This window comes from Petaurus breviceps, unplaced genomic scaffold (assembly GCF_028583685.1).
Source record: "Petaurus breviceps papuanus isolate PSGF00001 unplaced genomic scaffold, PetGlider_PUasm1.0 186, whole genome shotgun sequence".
Lineage (NCBI taxonomy): Eukaryota > Metazoa > Chordata > Mammalia > Diprotodontia > Petauridae > Petaurus > Petaurus breviceps.
The window spans coordinates 43,347,081-43,366,893 of record NW_027185798.1 but is presented as its reverse complement, the minus strand read 5'-3'; the positions used below and the strand labels follow the sequence as shown (position 1 = coordinate 43,366,893).

Genomic DNA, 19,813 nt, shown 5'->3' with positions numbered 1-19,813 from the left:
GCAGATATCTGGCAGAAGAACCAATGCTAGGAATTATAGCACGTAGAAGAACACCCCAACTTACCACCAATGACTCCAACACAAAAGTACAGCTCTTGCACAGTGTTACAAAATGAAGCAGCGATCAAACCACATCCTGATAGGAAACCACCAAACATCATTACTGGCCGGCTGCCATACTTATTCACCAGAATACTGCTAATGGGACCTAGGGGAGAAAGCATTGAGAGGCATACAGAATAAATGAAAACTCTTCTCTCCCACTCTTCTTTGAGCTCAGGAGCCAACACTGAAGGAATTTAACTGGAAAGGTAATGTTCTCTCTCCCCAAGATAATCATTCTATGGAACATGCCCTTCTCTTAACACTTCCCAAGAAGCAATCTATCCATTCTAAAAGTATAATGGCAGGGTTGTCTCTCGTTCAGATCACCAAATAGGAAAAACAATGAGGGTCTCTTCATAAAGCCCAAAGCATGTCAGTGTTCAGGGTGTGGCACAGAAATATTCAAACAACTATAAAAAGGCTATACCATTTAAAAATAACACATGCCACTAACTCCAACAAGTCTCGTTAAGACAATGTGTTCATCAGGGTCATTAGCTGAGGAGGATGGCATCAATCAGCTTTCTTTAAAAACCAAAAGGGTTATAATTCCCAGACCTTTATAATAGTGATTCAGAAAAATATTCTAGTTGCTTCACCTCACTAACGGGGTAAACACAAAGAAGAACCTGTTGCCCAGAGGAAAGTTTCATGTGCAATTAGTGCACTGACGTCAGCTGCTTTTGATGCAAAATGCAAATGGATTTTAAGCTTCCTGCCAGTCCAGACATGAGCTCAGTAGTATTAATTATAGGCGCATACAAGTAACTACATGGGAATGACTACCTCTGGGTTATATTACTCTGCTTCAAAATTAAGCAATACATTTCCCAAAAGATAATAGCTACTTTTACATTTTAGGGAAAAAATATTAGAGAAAACTGTTGGGATACTGGGATGTATCAGGCAAGACTCCAGAGGTCTGGGCTCCCATAATCCTTTCCCAACCCACTGGTCCTGTCCTAATTTAACTGGAAATAGATAGCATAATGCAACAGAAAGAGCACTGGACCAGATCAGAAACCAGGAGCCCTGGGTTATACCTGGAGCTTTGCCACTAAGTGGCAGAATTTAGAAAAGCTGTTTCTCTTCTTTGGCCTTGGTTTCCTCACATATAAAACACATGGTAAAAGCCTGTTAATTCAGACTATTAGCTCAAGACTGATTTCAGGAAAGACATTCTAGTTCTCTACCAGATTCTGGTTATCTAAAGTATGTTTTTAGCAATCTTAGTTGCTTAGAATTTATTACTCTGAGGTACTTCTTGTAAATATACAGAAAAGCATAGTGAAAAGAGTCTTGGATTTAGGGTCAGAAGAGCAGAAGTCCTGGATTTCAATTCTGGCTCTGTTACTAATAAATCATATAACCCTGGGCACTTAAATGAACTGTCACTTATCTAGTATTTCTCTTTAAACTATCATATTGTTCACTTATGCTGATATCAGTACTTGATTAGACTATAAGTTCTTTAAATAAGTTCCTTAAAAGCAAAGACCATATCTCTTAACTTATTCTGTATCCCTCCAATAGCAACTTACACAGGACTGAGCTAATGGTAGTTACTTAGAAAAGACTACTGGACTGAATCTGCCACCAACCCAGTGCCTTAAGGTAAGCCATGAATCTATGTATGTCAAAGTACTCTGAAAACCATAGGACATTATATAAATTATTGCTGTTATCATTATCATTCATCTTATTAACATCTGGAACATAGAGAATCCAAAAACTTAAGTTTATCTATATTCAAGAGAAAAAACAGAATTTGAGACATCAGATTGCTACCAAAATCAACAAGGTAACAGAAGTCAAATCTTGAACAAAGAGGATCTACTTTATCAAATATAATAAATGTCTGTAGCAGGTCCTCTGCCAGGGTTTTGTTCCACACTAACTAATTGCTGCAGAGATTAAGGATTATGCTAGTTTAACTTTTAAACATAAAAGAATGCCACTTGAGGTCCAGAGGCAACACAAACCACTACCGTTCATTAGGGCCTTGTAAGTCCCTCTACCTTATAAAAAATGCAAGTAGTGATCCTTTTGTTACACAATTCCAAAAACACACAGGATGATAAGTAAGCAAAAACTAAGCCTGAGGTCTTGCTGACAAGTTTCTCACATTTATGAGGCCACAAACAAAGGGAGATCATTCAGTTTTGCTATTATATTACCATGAAAACTTTTTACCTGAAACCTTTTCATGGAAACCAAAAAAAGTTAGCTTGAATTTTCACTCTTCCAACATCAACAAAAATACTCACACTTAGACTTTGTCTTGAGAAAGCCTAGATGACAGCAGCAATGAGAAACTAGCTAACAGCACTTCTTGATTCAGGAAAACAAACAGAAATTTCAAGCACTGTCACTCCAACAACCGTAGTTCTCCAGACAAAAATGGCTCCTTCCATTAGCAACCTGTAGCTTCTCCAAATCTCTAATTTCTATAATAAAACATTAGACTTTACAAGGTACATAGCATAGAGTTCTCCAAATGATAACTGCAAATAAAGCACCAGTCATAACTATAAATACTGTTGTTTCAAACATGTCACTAACCAGGAATCTTTTCTAAACTAATAAAAGGCCCTCTGTGGCTTGGGTACTTACCTCCTCCGTATGTAACAGCCAACATGATAGAAGATATCCATGAGACTTCACTAGAAGTGGCATTGAAGATGACTTCAATCTCTTTGAAGAATACAGTAATTGACTTGGCAAATGCGTAAGAGAAGCCAATAGAGATGAAAGCTCCAATAACCACGACCCATCCCCAGCCTCCTTCTGGTGGGGTATACCCCTGGGGACCTCCAATTGCCGGTGCCATCTTAGCTGAAGATGGATTCCAAAATTCAGTTCAATTCCAAAGATCTGCAAAATACAAAGTTAAAACACTGTTTAGCAAGTAGGCTCTCCCCCCCATACTCATTTTTCTGTGTCCTAGGTGCTGTTTAGATAAACTACTGGTAAATAGGTAGATAAGGGCAAAGTAATGTTCACCAGTCAGTTCACCAGTCAGTTATAGAACAAAGATATAGCCAGCAATATTCTACCAAATATAATTATCATGGTTAAGTCAGATAAAAGACAGATTGTTAAATGTTTCTTAGAGTCATTTATTTATTTATTACCCATAAAACTTTTTAACAAGTTTAAAGGAAAAAGGCTACCACATTCCTTTAAAAGCCATAAATACAGCATTTTCATTCAGCAATAAACTTCTCTATCACTCCCCTCCATTCCAGACAAATCGATTTTGATTTTATTAGTGGCTCTCAATACAGGCCATTACAAATCTCACCTCCATGCCTCTGTACAGTTCGGAATGTTACCTCTTCACTTCTGTTAGCCTCCCAGCTTTCACAGCACAGCTCTTCTGCTACCTCTTAAAACAGACCCCTTCCTGACCAGCATCTGGCTCTTCCATATTTTGTATTTACTCAAGTTGTGCTGCTGTTCCCTGAGTAGAATGTAAGCTCCTTGAGGGCAGGGATGATTTTATTTTATATTTGAATTCCCACGTCAGAGACTAGCTTCCAAAGTATATTTCCAGACTTGAAGGTTAACCAAATAGGTAATTCAGAGTTCTCAAGTTTCCCCAAAATAAGGAGCCCTTGGATTTGAAAGGAAAGACTTCTAAGGCAGAACATTTGCTCCACAGTGTACAGTTTAAGGGAATTGTTTATCACTGGGGAGATTAAAGGTATGAGGGGCCAGAAGAGCTTGACTTTACCAACCAGCCATGCTATTTCTATGAATTGTTCAGATGATGTAAGTGAATGAGGAATAATTTGCCCAGTAGTTCCAGAGTCTTCACCTTCCAGTAAAAGCCTAATGAGCTATTTTGGTGCTTTTATGCTCCCGTATCCATGGACTTTGAGTCACTCATTACCTGACAAGCATTTATTAAAGGTCTAATGTATGAGAGACATTACACAGGGTACTGGGGACCCAAATACAAAGGATGAAATAATTTCTACCTTTGTGTCATACATTTTTTGAGGTGGTAAAATCTAAAGAGTTCCTGTGAAGGAGCTGGGAGCCCTTTTACACATTCTGGGGCAATCACAGACAGAAGCTAAACTTAAGTTTTACTGTGGAGATTTTCCTGGAGTCTTACTTCAAGGTGGGGAGTGGGGGCAAAGAAACTCATGGGGATGTGACCACAGTGAACCCAGAGAGCACTGAGCTGACACAAACATTTGAAAATTAGCCTCATACCTGATAACTGTCAAGGTCTAAAGCATCTTTCCCTGTATAACTAGATACCAATAAGAAATATACTCTGAAGGCAGGTTCTTTCGCTCATTTATTCATGTAAACATTTAAGCACCACCTACCACATGCAGAAGTATATGCTAAGATTCTTAAGTAGAGATAACGTTTAATTTATCCTTGTCCTCATGGAGCTTACAACATAGCAGATCCAGCAATAAAAAGTTTAGCAATTGCTAGTGGCAAACATAACTAGGAACTGAGGAACTCCACAATATAAAATGCTGGAGAGAAGAATTCAACAAATATTAACTATTTTGTACAAGGCTGGAGCTTGTTGAGGTAACAACAGTAGACTTCACTTGAGAGGGATAAGCTTCTAGAAAGCTTCTTCTTACATAGTGACACAGAAAATCAACATTCAATCAATATTTCCTTGAGTGTTTCTAGGTTCCTATGGTATATCTAGGGGTCTAAACTTTGTTTTCAGACCCTCCTATATCAAATTTCTTTCCTCTGAAAAAAGTCCACATACTCAGTCTATTCCTATGCTAGTAATGGTACATTAAAGATTACAATTTCATTCCTGATTATCCTATTCCTGAAGCTACATGAATCCCAGCTTTTACTGTTATGGCCAAAGCAGTTAAATTTTAAAAGCAAGCTTCTCCCAACTATACATAATAATTAGGATCACAGATCATAGATTTATTTATATTTCATTCCTGATGCAGAAATATGAACTTTCTGGAGGTGGGAAGGAAACAAGCCTCAGAGAAAGTTCATTTGAGGAAATGAATGGGGAAAATTTTTCACCTTTGTTAATCTCTGAGGCCCTGTCTAACGCAAAAATATAATCATAAGAGATAGTACTTAGCAAGAAAACACGTTTAGCATTAAATTAGGAACTAGTCTCTAAATTTCACTACCAAAATTGATTCTGAACCCAGGAGCACAAGGGCTAGAAACAATATTCCAATTAAAATAAAAGGGCAAGCGACCCCAAACATCTCAGAATAGGAGAGGCTGAAGCTATTAGGGAGAGGTTCAGCCAAGGCCGCAGAACTCTACTTATGCAAGTTAAGTTAAACTCTGTCAGCAGCTCCTCTTTTGGCAAGCTTCCACAAATAGTTCAGTCCAACTGTGTGATTCCAAAGAAGCCGATTTTACAGAACCAAGCTGTTATGTAACATCACAAGCAACCAAGACAAGTACACCAGGCCAAGCCAGAGCTTTAGACCCAAATACAATAACCTACTTGTGTTATTGTCTAGGTTTATTTCCAGTGTTAAAAGGTTAAGCTACCCCAACCTAGTATGAGGTGAATGATCCAGACTGCCTCATTTGTATCCTGCCCTAACAAGAAATAAAGCTTTTTCTACAGAGTATAAAAGAAACCAGTAAATTGTAAACAACAATGGTAACTCTTGTACAGGGTACTCCAAGAGTTCAGAATATTCAATCTCTCTGACCACCCATTCTATTTCATATAATCCAGCACGACTGATCTTCCAAGGATGTTCCTCCTTACTTCTGCCTCCTGAACTCCTTGGTTTCCTTCAAAACAAAATCCAACTTCTGCAAGAATCCTGATGAAAAATCAGCTCCTCAAGGAGCTTACAATCTAAAGGAGAAGATAAGATGCATAGAATTATATATGATACAAGGTAGAATGTTATTAAGTGCAAAGAGAGAGCCAACAAAGTAGAATAAGAAACTTGACAAAATAGCAATTATATTGATCTGAAAGGACTGATAGAGGAAGGCTTCATATAGGAAACAGTCCCGAATCAAGACTTGGAGATGATTTCAATAGGTAGAGAGGTGAAAGCAGTATACTTTAGGGAGCAGGAACAATTTATCCTAAGGTACAGAGGCAATAAAAAGAGGGGATCAGGGGATAGCAAGTATTCTGGTTTGCCCAGAATTGAATTCAATTTAACAAACATATGTTAAGTGCCTACGTTGCAAAGGCAATGGGGTATAAAAAGGCAAAAAATTAAATAGTCCTTGACATCAAAGCGCTTACTTGTACACAAATAAATGCAAAGTACAAAAGAGGGAAAGTAGGTTAGTAACTTGGGGGTGGAAGAGGGTAAAGTATGTTTCAGGAAAGGGCTCAAATAGATGGTACCACAGCTTTACTTTGTAAGAGATGGAGGTGAGGAGAAAGCATGCTCTAGACATAGGGGAAATACAGTGTGGCAGTGGGGAAATGAAATGTCACGGACAGGGTACAACTAGAAGGTATGTTTGATTAGAATGGAAAGTTCATGAAAAAAAGTAAATTGAGGTAAAGCTGGAGGGGTTAAATTAAAGCCAGACAGTAAAGAATCTTTAATGTCAATACCAAAATGGATTGTGTTTTATTCGATAGGTAATGGGGAGCTACAGATGACTCTGTTATTTGCCTGCTCAAAAGCTTGTGCCCTAAGCATGCTCTGCACTGGGAAAACTCTTTGGGCATCCGGATATAAGAAAAAGTGGCCTGGAAGAATCAAGGACCCTAACTGGGAAGCCAGACAAGAGCACAGGTAAGTGATCATGAAGCCTGGAACAGAGGTGAGTGGAGAAGCAGGAAACACATACCAGAAATAGTGCCAAAGGTCACCACCAAGATCAGCCCTGCTGCTGAGGGGGGGCCACCCCTCAACGGGGTCAGCCAAGAAATGCTATTCCCTGCCAATATGCCATCTCCTGCTCACTGCTCCTTTGCCTGCACTCATGCATTATGGCTCCAGGGCTCACACCTCCTCTTACTCTCCCAGTGAATCATCAGCTGCTTCCCAGCACATCACACCCCACCCTACCCCCACACTCCTCAGTGACTTCGACTGACTGGTCAGTTCCCCCTGAAACTTGCATTTTAAGTAAGTGCCTCCCCACCCCGTCAGTCATGTTCACTCCTTTATTCCTCTCAGGGTTCTACTCCCAACTCTCAAACTTCTTTCTCCCATTCTTCAGGAGCCTTTTCACCCTGTAAAATACCTTTACCACACTGCCTTCCTTTGATTTGAAATCCACTAAAAATTCAACTTTAAATTATACAATATGGGAACTGTCTAACAGTTCTGCTAAAGAGACCTGCCTTCCTTCTAAAATGATGTTAATTTAAAACATTATAAGCCCCAGTTTTCTATGCAATTAAGTAAACTGATTAACAAGGTTAATTTATCATGGAATAAACATAAAGCAAAGCTGTTTGACATTTCAAAATGTTCTGAAAGACCTAATACATAATTAAACTTAAGCTTAACTGTAAACTATGATTTGTTGCAATTTTACTTAAATAACCATACTTTTAGTATTTAAGATTGAGTCTCAAGTTTTTCATCCTAAGCATTTCTCTGTATTCAAAACACCTTTCTTTAAACACGTCAAAATTAGCTTTAAAACTTCAAAATTATTAAGTGAATTCACAAAATAACAAGGAGAAAAAAATGGTAAGGAATCACATGCTTAAAAAAACAATGAGAAAGAAACCTTTTAAAAGCTAGACATGAATGCAAACACAATTCTGTCAATGTCCTACAATAAATTTGGCTGCATCTATTTAAAGCTCTTAAGGCAGAGAATAATATACAAAAAGGGGCAGTTAGGTGGCGCTGTGAATAGAGCACTGGCCCTGGAGTCAGAAGGACCTGATTTTAAATCCAGCCTCAGATAACTTAACACTTAATAGATGTGTGACCTTAGGCAAGTCACTTAACCCCAATTGCCCTGCCTTCCCCCTTCCAGGAGAAAAAATTATATAAGAAAAATAATTACCATTCCATTAACATAAAACTGCCATTTTAAAAGTTTATAAAATTTTACTGCTTCATAAGAGACACATACATACTTAAAACCATCAGCAAGTGTTATTTATAATGGGGATAAGCAGAAGCTTTTCCAAATAAGATGGATGCCCATTATCACCAATAATGAATTAGAAATGCTAGCAGTAACAGTAAGAGAAAGAAAATTAATTGAAGGAATCAAAATGGGCAATGAGGAAATAAAACTCTTTTTTTTTTTTGCCTTTTGGAGGGCAATTGTGGTTAAGTAACTTACCCAAGGTTACACGGCTAGTTTTTTTGTGTGGGTGTTGAGTGTTTGAGGCCGGAACCAAACTCAGGTCCTCCCGACTCTAGGGCCAGCACTTTACTTGCTGTGCCACCTAGCCACCCCTAATAAAACTCTTTTTGCTGATGATATGATGATATACTTGGAAAATCTTAGAGATACAAACACTCTCTCTCTATAAATCCATAGGCATTTCTATATGTCACCAACAAAACCCTGCAAGAAGAGACAGTAAGAGAAGCCCCATTTAAAAAGCTGTAGTGGAAATATGTTTAAAATGATTGTACATGTAGAGCCTATATCAGATTGCATGCCATCTTGGGAAAGGGGCAAAAATTTAGGACTCAAAATCTTATTAAGTTAAAGTTGAAAACTAAAACTAAATAAACAAACAAAAATAATAATAAAGTACCTGTAGACAGTATAAAATATCTAGGAATATACCAAGATAAACCCAGGACTACATAAACATAATTACAAAACACTTTTCATACGAATAAAGTCAGTTTTAAATAATTGGAGAAATATCAATTGTTCAAGGGTGGGCACAGCCAATATAATAAAAATGACAATTCTACCTAAACTAATATACTTATTCAATGCAATCTCAATTAAATTACCAAAAATCATTGTATTGTGCTAGAAAAAAACAGTAACAAAATTCATTTAGAAGAACAAAAGGTCAAAAACATCAAAGGAGTTAATTTTTTAAAAATATAAAGGAAGTTTAGCAGTAACAGATCATAAACTATATTATAAGGTAGTAATTATCAAAACCATCTGATACTGGCTAATAAATAGAAAGTTAGATCAATAGAACAGAGTAGACATGCAATACATAATAGTAAATCAAGCTTTTGGGATAAGAATTCACTATTTGGTAAAAACTGCTAGGAAAACTGGAAAGCAGTCTGGAAGAAACTGAGAAGAGACCAATATCTCACACCATTTACCAAGATAATGTCAAAATGGATACATGACTTAGACATAAGGTAAGATAACACAGAAAAATCAGAAAGTCATGGAATGTATTAGATTCATGGACAGGAGAAGAAATTTTGAATGAATAAAAAAGACATAAAGAACACTGTCAGGTGTAAAAATGGGTAATTTTGATTACATGAAGTTAAAATAAGATAAAATAAAATTCATGTAGCCAAGATTAGAAGGAAAGGAAAATTAGGAGAAATTTTTTTATAAAGTTTCTTAAATAAAGGGTTCATATCTCAAATATATGAAGAACTTTGTCAAATTTATAAGAATAAGAATCATTCTCCAATTGATAAGTGCTCAAAGGATATGAAGAGACACGTGTGTGTGTGTGTGTGTGTGTGTGGTGTCTGAGGCTACAATGAACTCAGGTCCTCCTGACTCCAGCCATGGCTTTACTCCCCGCACCACCTAATCGCCCCAAAGAGGCAATTTTTCAATCAAATAAAAAGATAGTCATGAAAAAATGTTCTAAATCATTATTGATTACAGAAATGCAAATTAAAGCAATTTTGAAATATCTTACACCTATCAGATTTCCTAAAATGGTAAAAGGGGAAAATGACGAAAGTTGGAGTGGATGTGGAAAAACTGGATTTGAACTGATTTGACCATTTTGGAGAGCAATCTGGAATTATGTCCAAAATATAAAATTCTGTATAGACCCAACAATACCACTATTAGATCTGTTTCCCAAGGTGATCAGGGAAAAAGGAAAAGAACACATATGTTCTAAAATATTTATGGCAGCTCTCTTTGTGGTGGTAAAGAGCTAGAAATTGAGTGGATGCCCATTAACTAAGGAATGGCTAAACAAGCGGTGGTATGTGATTGTGAAGGAATACTACTGTGCTCTAAAAAATGATGAATAGGTTGGTTTTAGAAAAACATGGAATGACTTGCATGAAATAATGAAGAGTGAAATGAGGAGGACCAAGAGAACATTGTATAATGGATAAACAGAAGTATGTATATAGTATGGTTTTATATTTATACACACACACACACATTTGTGTCAATGGTGGCCTTCTCTAGAGCAAGGCGGGGAGAGAAAAAAAATAAGAAGGGCTATCAGAGAACAAAAGAAAACTCAAAAAGAAGCACTTTTAGAAAAGCAGGGTAGTTTTAAAAGCAATGAGTAGTATTTACTAATTAGTTGCTTTTTAAAAGTAAACTGTGAAATGGAGATTCATGGTTTTATATTGAGTCTTCTTTTTGTGTTGTGCTGTATACATGGAAATGCTTTTTCAAAAATTTAAGTTAAAAAATAATAAAAAATTTTTTCAAAGATCACAAAAATAAACAATTTGAAAAGGATAAAATTTCTAGAACAAAACCCTTTTCATAACTTATTTACAATATCCTTTTGAGAAAAGGGAACACAAATTCTATTAGTATTCTAAAACCCAAAGGCTCAAGCAGATTAAAATGTAAGATTTTAGCCTGCATTGTCCTTTTCCTATTAGTCTTGCTATTTAATTTATGATTGCCTCATAGCATATAGGCTAAAAGTGATGGAAAGGAAGCTCTGTCATTTCACCTTGTGAAGAAAAGCAGGGGTTTTTTTTTTGTTATTCTATGACTCCTAAAAGTGATGGTAAGATACAGTGAGCCTTCCAAGATTTTTCTGAACTGTTTTCTCTTTAATGCAGTATCTGGCTCTGCATGAAAAAGTTGTAATCTACATGAGGGGACTGAACTAGGCTTCTTCTAAATCTCTTAGTTCTACAATTCATGTGAAGAAATAACTGACTGCAAAGCTAGTTACTTCTCTGTAATTTTTTTTTTTCCCAGAAAGGAGTTACAAAAGAGCCAAGAATGCTGGGAACAGTCTTCATTATGTTTTTTATGTTTTTCCCTCCTCCACCCAAGTCTAACACAAAGACCTTTATGTGATGTTTTTCAAAGTGATAAGGATGACCTGTTTTTGAACTTAATATTAAGGTAGAAAAGACGCCAGAATCTGTAAATTTAAAAACTTGTTTCTATAATGTGGGAAATATAGTACAAAGTTGGAGGCTTACTTGGAAACTTTTAAATCTTTTCGATTAAGTTCTACTCTAATAGAAATGCTAATTTCACTGGAGAGTTCCAGTTTCTAAAGTAGCTGACATAGCTGGTTGTCTCTACAAGTGGCCTTTGCACTGGCTTCACAGATTCTAATACCACTCAACCCAATCAACTTCTAAGACCTCTTCCCCATCCTAGTTTTTTACCCCACTTCAAGCAACAGAGTAAAAGTAAATGGTTACATACATCCTTGTAAGAAAACAAGCAGAAGTGCTGATGAGGGAAGAAATTGAGCTTTTTATCCTACTTAGCTGGCCAACACCCAAAGACTATGAAAGCCACTTAATGTGTTTTGATCACAGTATTAATGATCAGAGACTCAAAAATTCTAATCCTGGCTCTACTATAATAAGCTTGTGCAAACTGCTTCCGGTCTTGAAACTCACAGGGAAGCTAAATGATTATACTATGAAATGCTATAGTTTTCTATGAAGAAAACTATACTATACTATCTAAAATGTTTAAAAGTATTTAAAATCTTTCTTTCATAAAAGGAATTTAAAATTTTTTTTTTTAATAAAAGCTAGACTACCTATTTGCAATTCAAAAATCTAAATTTGTTTCACTGGTAGCACTAAGTAGGTTTTAGCTGCTGTTATCTAAAGAACCAAACTGCCCTATCAATAAGTGGTGAGTGTGTTGTTATACTTTCACCTGTATAACCTCAAAAGATTTTGCCTGAAAGCTACCACCAGCGAGTTCTCAGTAGCTTCCCCATTAACTTGCTAAACACCTTTAAGATCTTTCTGTTTGGAACTTTGAAGTCAGCTGCCTTAAGGATTATGAACTGATCTAATGACTGAAGAAAGAATGACATTTCCCTTCCCCCCAATATTCCTATTTAGGTGAGGATGAGAAAAATTAATATTATATAAAATCTGCTGTTTTAGTTAAAAAAATAGGAAATGTAAGCTAAAAGCCTATTAGTTTAATAATAAACCCAGCAATTGTAACTATATTTCATAAGATCACAGATTTAGAACTGGAAAGGATGTTAGAAGGACTTCTGGTCAAGATGCCTTTAAATGGGAAGCAGTCTACCCAGTTCCAACACATCTACTCCAGTAAACCCCCCAAAATTTTTACCACATTGAATAGGACCAAGAAATCCAAGGAGAAACTATAGGATCTTTTTCTACACAAAAAGTCAGCCAGAAGCCTACAGAAACCCTAACGAGGGGCACCAGCAAAGTCAATGACAGTGCAGTGACCCCATCACCTCACGCCAGGACTACCACACCAGTCTGCTGATTTGGGGTGAATAATGACAACGGAATCCAAACTACAGAAAGTGAAGAGCAAAGTAAGTGAAAGCACCTACTGCAGAGAGCCTTCTGACATTTGGCCACAAAAGAGAGGAGAAATTGGGACAATGGCTAGTGGGAGTTGAATACATCAATTGAAGGTTTCTGAAAGATGGGGAAGACATGGGCATGTTTTTGGCAACAGGGAAGCAGCCAGTAGAGAGGAAGAGAGTGAAGATAAATGAGAATGGAGATGATAGAGCGGGCAGTCTGATGGAGAACAGGATCACCTGTGTATGTAGTCCATTCATCTTAGCAAGGAGAGGGGTCACCTCTTTATGTGAGAAACAGGTGACAAAGGAGATCGTGGCAGAAGGCATCTGGGTGATGTGACATGAGGAGAGGACAAGAGAGAGTTGTCTGGGAATGGCTTCAATCTTTTCAGTAAAATATAAGGCTGAGAGAGTGAGGGGAGAGCAAGTCACAAGAAGTTGAGGAGGGAGGAAAAAGGTTTGGAAGAGCCCACATGGTGAGTGGGATAGTTCAGCACACCATCATTTAGAGTGTGTAAAAAAGGATTACTTCGCAGCAGTACTGAAGGTGCTTTGGAAGTTATATAATATAAACTGGTAGTGGATCCAGTCAGCACAGGGTTACAGAATTTTGTAACAACTGCAAACAGAAACTCAAAGGCAAAAATGGATTTCCACCAGGACAAGATGAATACCTATAAAAATGAAGGGTTTTTTTTTCCTTAAAAATGAAATAAAAGCTCTGGGAGAACTGAAAAGAGAATAGATAGCTTAGAAGTGGTAAAATTTATCCAAGAATGTAAACCAAAATACATCAGAGAGAAATCAATAACATGAGATAGCAAGAAACAATAAAACATTAAAAAAAAAACAAAAATAGAAGAACATGTATGATGACATATTAAAAACCACTAACTAGAAAATTGGTCAAGGAAAAATAATTTAAAATTTTAAAAATGTATTTAAAAACATGATAAACAGATCCAGAATTTCAACTCAGATCTTGGACATCTAAACCAGCTTTCTTTTCACTACACTAAAACAGTTAATGATATTCAGCATTTGAAAACAGGGTTTCATGAGGTTAGTAGGCAGCTGAGAGAATTTACCTAGAAAAGGCAATACAAGTCCCAATTTAGTATTGAGCCTGAACACGGGCTCCACTACTTTTTAGCTGTATGACCACAATCAAGGCACTTCCCCCCTCTCTAATCCTATGTCTTCACCTGTAAAATGGACGATAAAATAACAGACTTAGAGCTGGACAGAATGGTAGAAGCCGACTATTCCAAACTTCTCATTTCAAAGATGAGAAACCTGAGGCCCAGGAGTTGTGATTTGCTAAATAATACTATTTTAACTATCCTCTTCACAAAATCGTTTAAGGAGCAGAGCATTGTAAATTTTGAAGTGATACATAAAGAAAGCCTCATAATTCATTCATGTCTAATCTTTCCCTTTCACAGTTACGTACACTCAGTTCTTTACCAATCTGAAAAAGGTTTTCTTCAACTTTTTTTTTTTTGCTTTTTGGAGGGGGAAGGTATGGCAATTTGGGGTTAAGTGACTTGCCCAAGGTCACACAGCTAGTTTTAGTGTTAAGTGTCTGAAGCCACATTTGAACTCGGGTCCTCCTGACTCTGGGACTGGTGCTCTATTCACTGCTGCCATCTAGCCACCCCTTTTTCCTCAACTTTTTTACCCTGTCTGGGTATTACCCCATCACCTTACCTTAAGGGTCAAACTTCTTGAAAAAATAATTAGATCTGACACTTCCATTTCTTCCAATTCCTCATTTAGTCTCTTGCAATTGAATTTCCCTACCTTTCCAATCTTCAAATCCCTCCATCACCAACATCCTCCCACACAAATTCTACACTACAGTCAAAATTAACTTTACACCCATTCATAATCTGTACTTTGCCCTTTCTCCACCTCAAGTCATGCTAACCCTTTCACCACCAACCCTACTTCCCCCAAATTCCTAGCTATCCTGCAAAGCTCAACTCAAATGCTTCTTATTCCAGAAAGTTTTTTCCTTTTCTCTTACTCCACCACAAATACATCCTTTGAACGACTTGTCCTTTCTTCTTCACATGGAGCCAAATTATCTTCCTTTTTGCAACTTCTAGCCATTACTTGTCTTCTTGGGCAAAGGAGAATAAATGTAATCTTGACTTTCACAAAAATGCCTTCATATACTTGGAGATGGCTCTCATATGTCTTCCCTTCTTAAGGCCAAACCCCCCCAGTTCCTTCAACTGATCTTAACCACAAACCAAGCTTTGGCCAGATATCTGTCAATGGCTCACTATAGTATGAAACACTGGAAACAAAGTCTTCAGCTGCCTTAATTTGCAATTCAATCTAGATAGTTAAGGTATGGTTATAACTCTTATGGTACAAGTTAAAGGTTAAGTGGTACTTCATATTGTTCACTGATAGATCTGGGTTCTTCCAATACCCAAGAAAAATGGCTTTTTTAAATGGAATTTCTCCAGAGGCCTGTGCCCCATTTTTGTGTCTCTAGTTTTTTTCTGTCTTCTCCGTCTATATTTTATGTCACTGTATCCACCACAGCCATGTACATACAGACAGTTCAAAGTGCTAAATATTATTGCAGTGTTAATTGTAGCTTTCTATGAAGGATCTAATGCCAAATGTGATCCAAAATCTGCCATACTGTATTCTGTTAGTGAAAAATTTTGTTAAGATATTTTCATCTAAAATTTTAAAATTGAAGCTGCATTTAGCTAAAAATGTTTTTTGTAGTGATAACGCTTCCAAAATTTGATTTAAGATTCAGTTTGCTCATCTGTAAAACCAAGAGGTTAAAAAGTTAGATGACTATTTTATGTACTATTAATGTAAAAAAGGTAGAATGTAGAGATCTACAGACAGATGAAGATCACCTTATTCACTTATCTTGACTTATCAAACACTAAATCCGTTCCATATCGCTCTTCTGAATGTCCACAGGACTAAAGAGATTCATTCTCTATGCACATTAAAAAAAAAAAATTGAGCATCAACAAGGAAGAAAGAGGAAAGGAAGGAAAAAAGGGAAAGAGAAAAATAAAATATGCTTCATTCTACCATCAGCTCTCTACCTGGAGGTAAATAGCATGTTATATCACGAGTTCTTTGGAATTAAGATTGGGTTAAAGTTCCTAAATCCCTCACAGTTGGTTATCTTTACAATACTGTGTTTATTATGTAAATTGTCCTCCTGCTTATGTTCAATTCACTTTGTATCAGTTCACACAAGTCTTCCCAAGTTTTTCTGAAACAACACCCCTTTTACCACAGTACACCTATTAGATTGGCTTAACATGACAAAACAGGAAAATGATAAATGGTGAAGATGTGGAAAAGTTGGAACACTAATCCATTGTTGGTGGAGTTGTGAGCTGATCCAGCCACTCTAGAGAACAATCTGGAACTATGCATATAGGGCTAGAGAAATATGCATACCCTTTGACTCAGCAATGCCAGTTCTAGGGCTATATCCCAAAGAGATCATAAAAACGGGAATAGGACCCACATGTACAAAAATATTTATAGCAGCTCTTTTTGTGGTGGCCAAGAACTGGAAACCGAGGGGATGCCCATCAACTGGGGAATGGCTGAACAAGTTGTGGCATATGAATGTAATGGAATCTTATTGTGCTATAAGAAATGATGAACAGATGGGATTTCAGAAAAACCTGGACTCATATGAACTGAAGTTGAGTGAAGTGAACAGAACCAGGAGAACATTGTATACAGTAACAGCCACAGTGTGATATAACTGTGATAAACTTAGCCCTTCTCAGCAATGCTAGGCCCTAAAACAATTCCAAAAGACTCATGATGGAAAATGGCATCCACATCCAGAGAAAGAACTATGTAGTCTGAATGTGGAGCAAAGCAGACTATTTTCTTTTTGTTCTGTTTTTTTTTTCCTTTCTCATGGTTCCTCCCATTCTCTAATTCTTTTATACAACATGACTAATGTGAAAATATGTTTAACAGAAATGTCTATGTAGGGCCTGTATTAGATTGCATGCTGTCTTGGGGAGGGTGTAGGGGAGGGAAGGGAAGAAAACTTAAAACTTATGGAAGCAAATGTTGAAAACTAAAAATAAACTTAAAAAAAAAACAACCAACTACACCCCCTTTCATCATTTTATAGTACAATAGTATTTCATAACATTCATATAACCTAACCTATTCAACCATTCTCCAAATGATGAGCACCCCCTCAATTTCCAAGTCTTTGCCACCACACAAAAAAAGCTGCCATAAATATTTTTGTTCATGTATCCTTTTCCTCCTTCTTTGATCTCTTTGGAGTATTAGAACTAGGTCAAAGGGTATCTATTCATAGCTTTTCTGATACACTTCTAAAACTACTTTTTGGAATGATTGGACCAGTTCACAGCTCTATCAACAAGGTATTAAAGTAAAGTACTGTTTTTCCCATAATCCCTCAGGTTTATTTTTCTTTTTTGTCAACTTGGCAATTTGAAAGGTATGAAGAGGCACCTCAAGAGTAGCTCTAATTTGAACATGCCTAATTGTTACTGACTCAGAGCATTTTTTTTTTCACATGGATACTGGTAGCTTGGACTTCTTTCTCTGAAAACTGCCTATTCATATACTTTTTCCATTTATCAACTGGAGAGTAACTCTAATTCTTATAAGTTTGATCCAGTTTTCTAGATATCTTAGAAATGAGTCTCCTTCATCAGAGAAACTTGATGCAAATATTTTCCCCCAAATTTACTACTTCTCTTCTAATTCTGGCTTTAGTTCTTTTTGCAAAAGCTTTTAAATTTTATGTAATCAAAACTACCCATCTGACCTCCTGTGAAACTCTTTTGTTTGTTTGGTCGTAAATTTCTTCCTTACCAATAGATCTGACAGGTAATTTCTAACGTTCTTCCACTAATTTATGATGTCACCCTTTATGTTTAAATCATATGCCCCCCTTTTGACCTTATTTTGGTATACTGTGGAAGATGTCAGTCTATACCTAGTTGCTGCCAGACTACTTTCAAGTTTCTCCAACAGTTTTTGCTGAATGTTTCTTGTCCCAAAAGCTGGGACATTTGGGTTTATCAAACATTAGGTTACTGTGTCCATTTGCTTCTGTGCAGTGTATATAATCTGTTACACTAATCTGATCAACCCTCTCTACTTCTTACCCAGTACCAATTTGTTTTGACAATTACAACTTTGTAGTATAGTTTGAGAGCTTAGGTGTACCTTTTTATGTTTCTCTTGACTCCTTTGTTTATATGTCAGATTTTCTACTTGGCTCTGGCCTTTTCATCCAGAATTCTTGGAAGTCCTCTATTTGGTTAAAGATTCAATTTTTTTCCCTGTAAGATTATATCCAGTTTTGCTAATTAAGTTACTGTGATTTTAAGTCTAGATCCTCTGCCAATCTGGAATATTATCTCCTAATCTCTCCATTTCTTCATAGTGGTGACTTCTAAATGTTGTGTGAACCTGACTGTGGTTCCTCAAATGCTTTAATTCTTATGTTTTTTTCCTAGCAGCTGTCTTTCTTTTCTTGATCTGGTGAGGTCTGGATTTTGGTTATTTTATTCTTGAGAGTTTCCATTTGGGAATCTTTTTCAGCAGGTAACTGGTAGATTCTTTCAACTCTGATCCTACGTTGTCCTTCAATTTGTTCATTCTTCCAGCTTACTCCTTGACTTTAGACTAATGTTGATCTCTGAACACTTGTCAGGGGGATGTTTGGATTGAGGTTCTGTCCTCAAGTCCTTCTGATGTTTTTTTTTTGGTGGGGAGGGGGGATATAAAGGAGAAGGAGAAAGGTGGGGAGGAGGAAGGGGGAAGAGAAGGGGCTTACAAACCTTCAATGATCCCAAATTGGTGTGATCTAGAGTGAAGTCAATTCACTGCCCTCCTGATCTAAACCCTGTAAGTTCCTAATCCAGGTTTGGATCTATCTGCTTGTCCTTAATTGGAAGTTTCACTAAACTGCTGCTGGACTCAGGCATTATTAGCCCACTGGGAGGCTCTGCAGGTATAGAGCAACTGAAGTGCCCGATACCCTTTGGTCTGAGACTCCTGTCCTGGTTATTTCCACTGCAGGTTTATGTGCAAGGTCAAAGGCTAGAATGGAGTTCCTGCTCTGCTCCTGGGATCAGAACCACACAGGTACTGTTTGCTTCCAGAATTTGTTCTTAGCTCAGTATATATAGCTAGGGCCAACACTCCTCTCTGGTTTGCATCTGTGATCCAGAGCTGAGAAGCGGGTGAAGAGATCTGCCAGATGGAGTACATTCCTCCACTCAGTGCTTGTAAAGAGTTCCTTTGGGATTCCTCTCTGCTCCAGGGTCCCGTCTTGGCCCTCTTTTGGTTCTTGGACACTGAAATGCTCCCCACCACTGGCTCCTAGCCCGTCCTTGTCCCTAGTACCTGCAGACCTCTGTCTCCTTAAAATATTCCGGAAAAATGACTGTGACTTTTTCTTGGCCTTCCCAAGCAGAATTTTGTCCGGTACAATTTCTTTATCTTTATCAATGAGTTATGTTGGGCAAGCTACGTGATAAAACTTCCTCTGCACCATACTTTTTGTTTCTTCTGGAAATTTCATATTTCTTTCTTACTATTAAGTCCCAGAGAGAATTGAAACCTTTAGTTATTTCTTTGGGGCTCTAAAATATATTCTTTTTAGTTTCTGGTCCAATTTATTGTCCAAATTATTGTCCACCACCAATTCAACAGACTCTGACAAATTTTTTAATGGAGAAAAGTTATGGGGGTCTTAATGGACTGCAAGGTCAACATAAGTCAATAATGTTACATTGTGACCTAAAAAGTTAACTGGATCTTAGGCTACATTAAGAGATGGTGTCTAGAATGAAGAAACGCTACTCTGCTTTGAGGAGATCACATCTAAAATATATTTTGTTTTCAATGCTACAATTTAAAGAGAAAGATAAGTTAGAGTACATCTAAAAGTTTGAGGGGACTGGTAACATACCATAAGAGATCTGATACAAAAAAAAAAAAAAGAAAAGGAAAAAAGGTAGATTGTTTAGCCCCAAAAAGAAGTTTTAGGGCTATCAT

The 19,813-nt window shown here is 37.0% G+C and overlaps 1 protein-coding gene across 17 annotated transcripts in view; it reads right to left on the bottom strand.

The window, feature by feature from the left end:
* The window catches only part of SLC16A1 (solute carrier family 16 member 1), a 42,023-nt gene that overhangs the window by 7,074 nt on the left and 15,136 nt on the right, over nt 1–19,813 (bottom strand). For 10 of the 17 annotated variants that reach the window (XM_069090334.1, XM_069090332.1, XM_069090346.1 and 7 more), the window contains 2 exons: nt 2,719–2,979; nt 65–208 (listed from right to left, as the gene is read on the bottom strand). In XM_069090334.1, coding sequence (XP_068946435.1) covers nt 65–208; nt 2,719–2,935 — 361 coding nt within the window. In that variant the 5' untranslated portion in view covers nt 2,936–2,979. Of the gene's footprint in view, nt 1–64; nt 209–2,718; nt 2,980–5,854; nt 5,948–8,376; nt 8,605–15,636; nt 15,723–19,813 lie in introns of all 17 variants that reach the window. The other 7 variants (XM_069090344.1, XM_069090337.1, XM_069090343.1 and 4 more) reach the window with 3 other exon arrangements.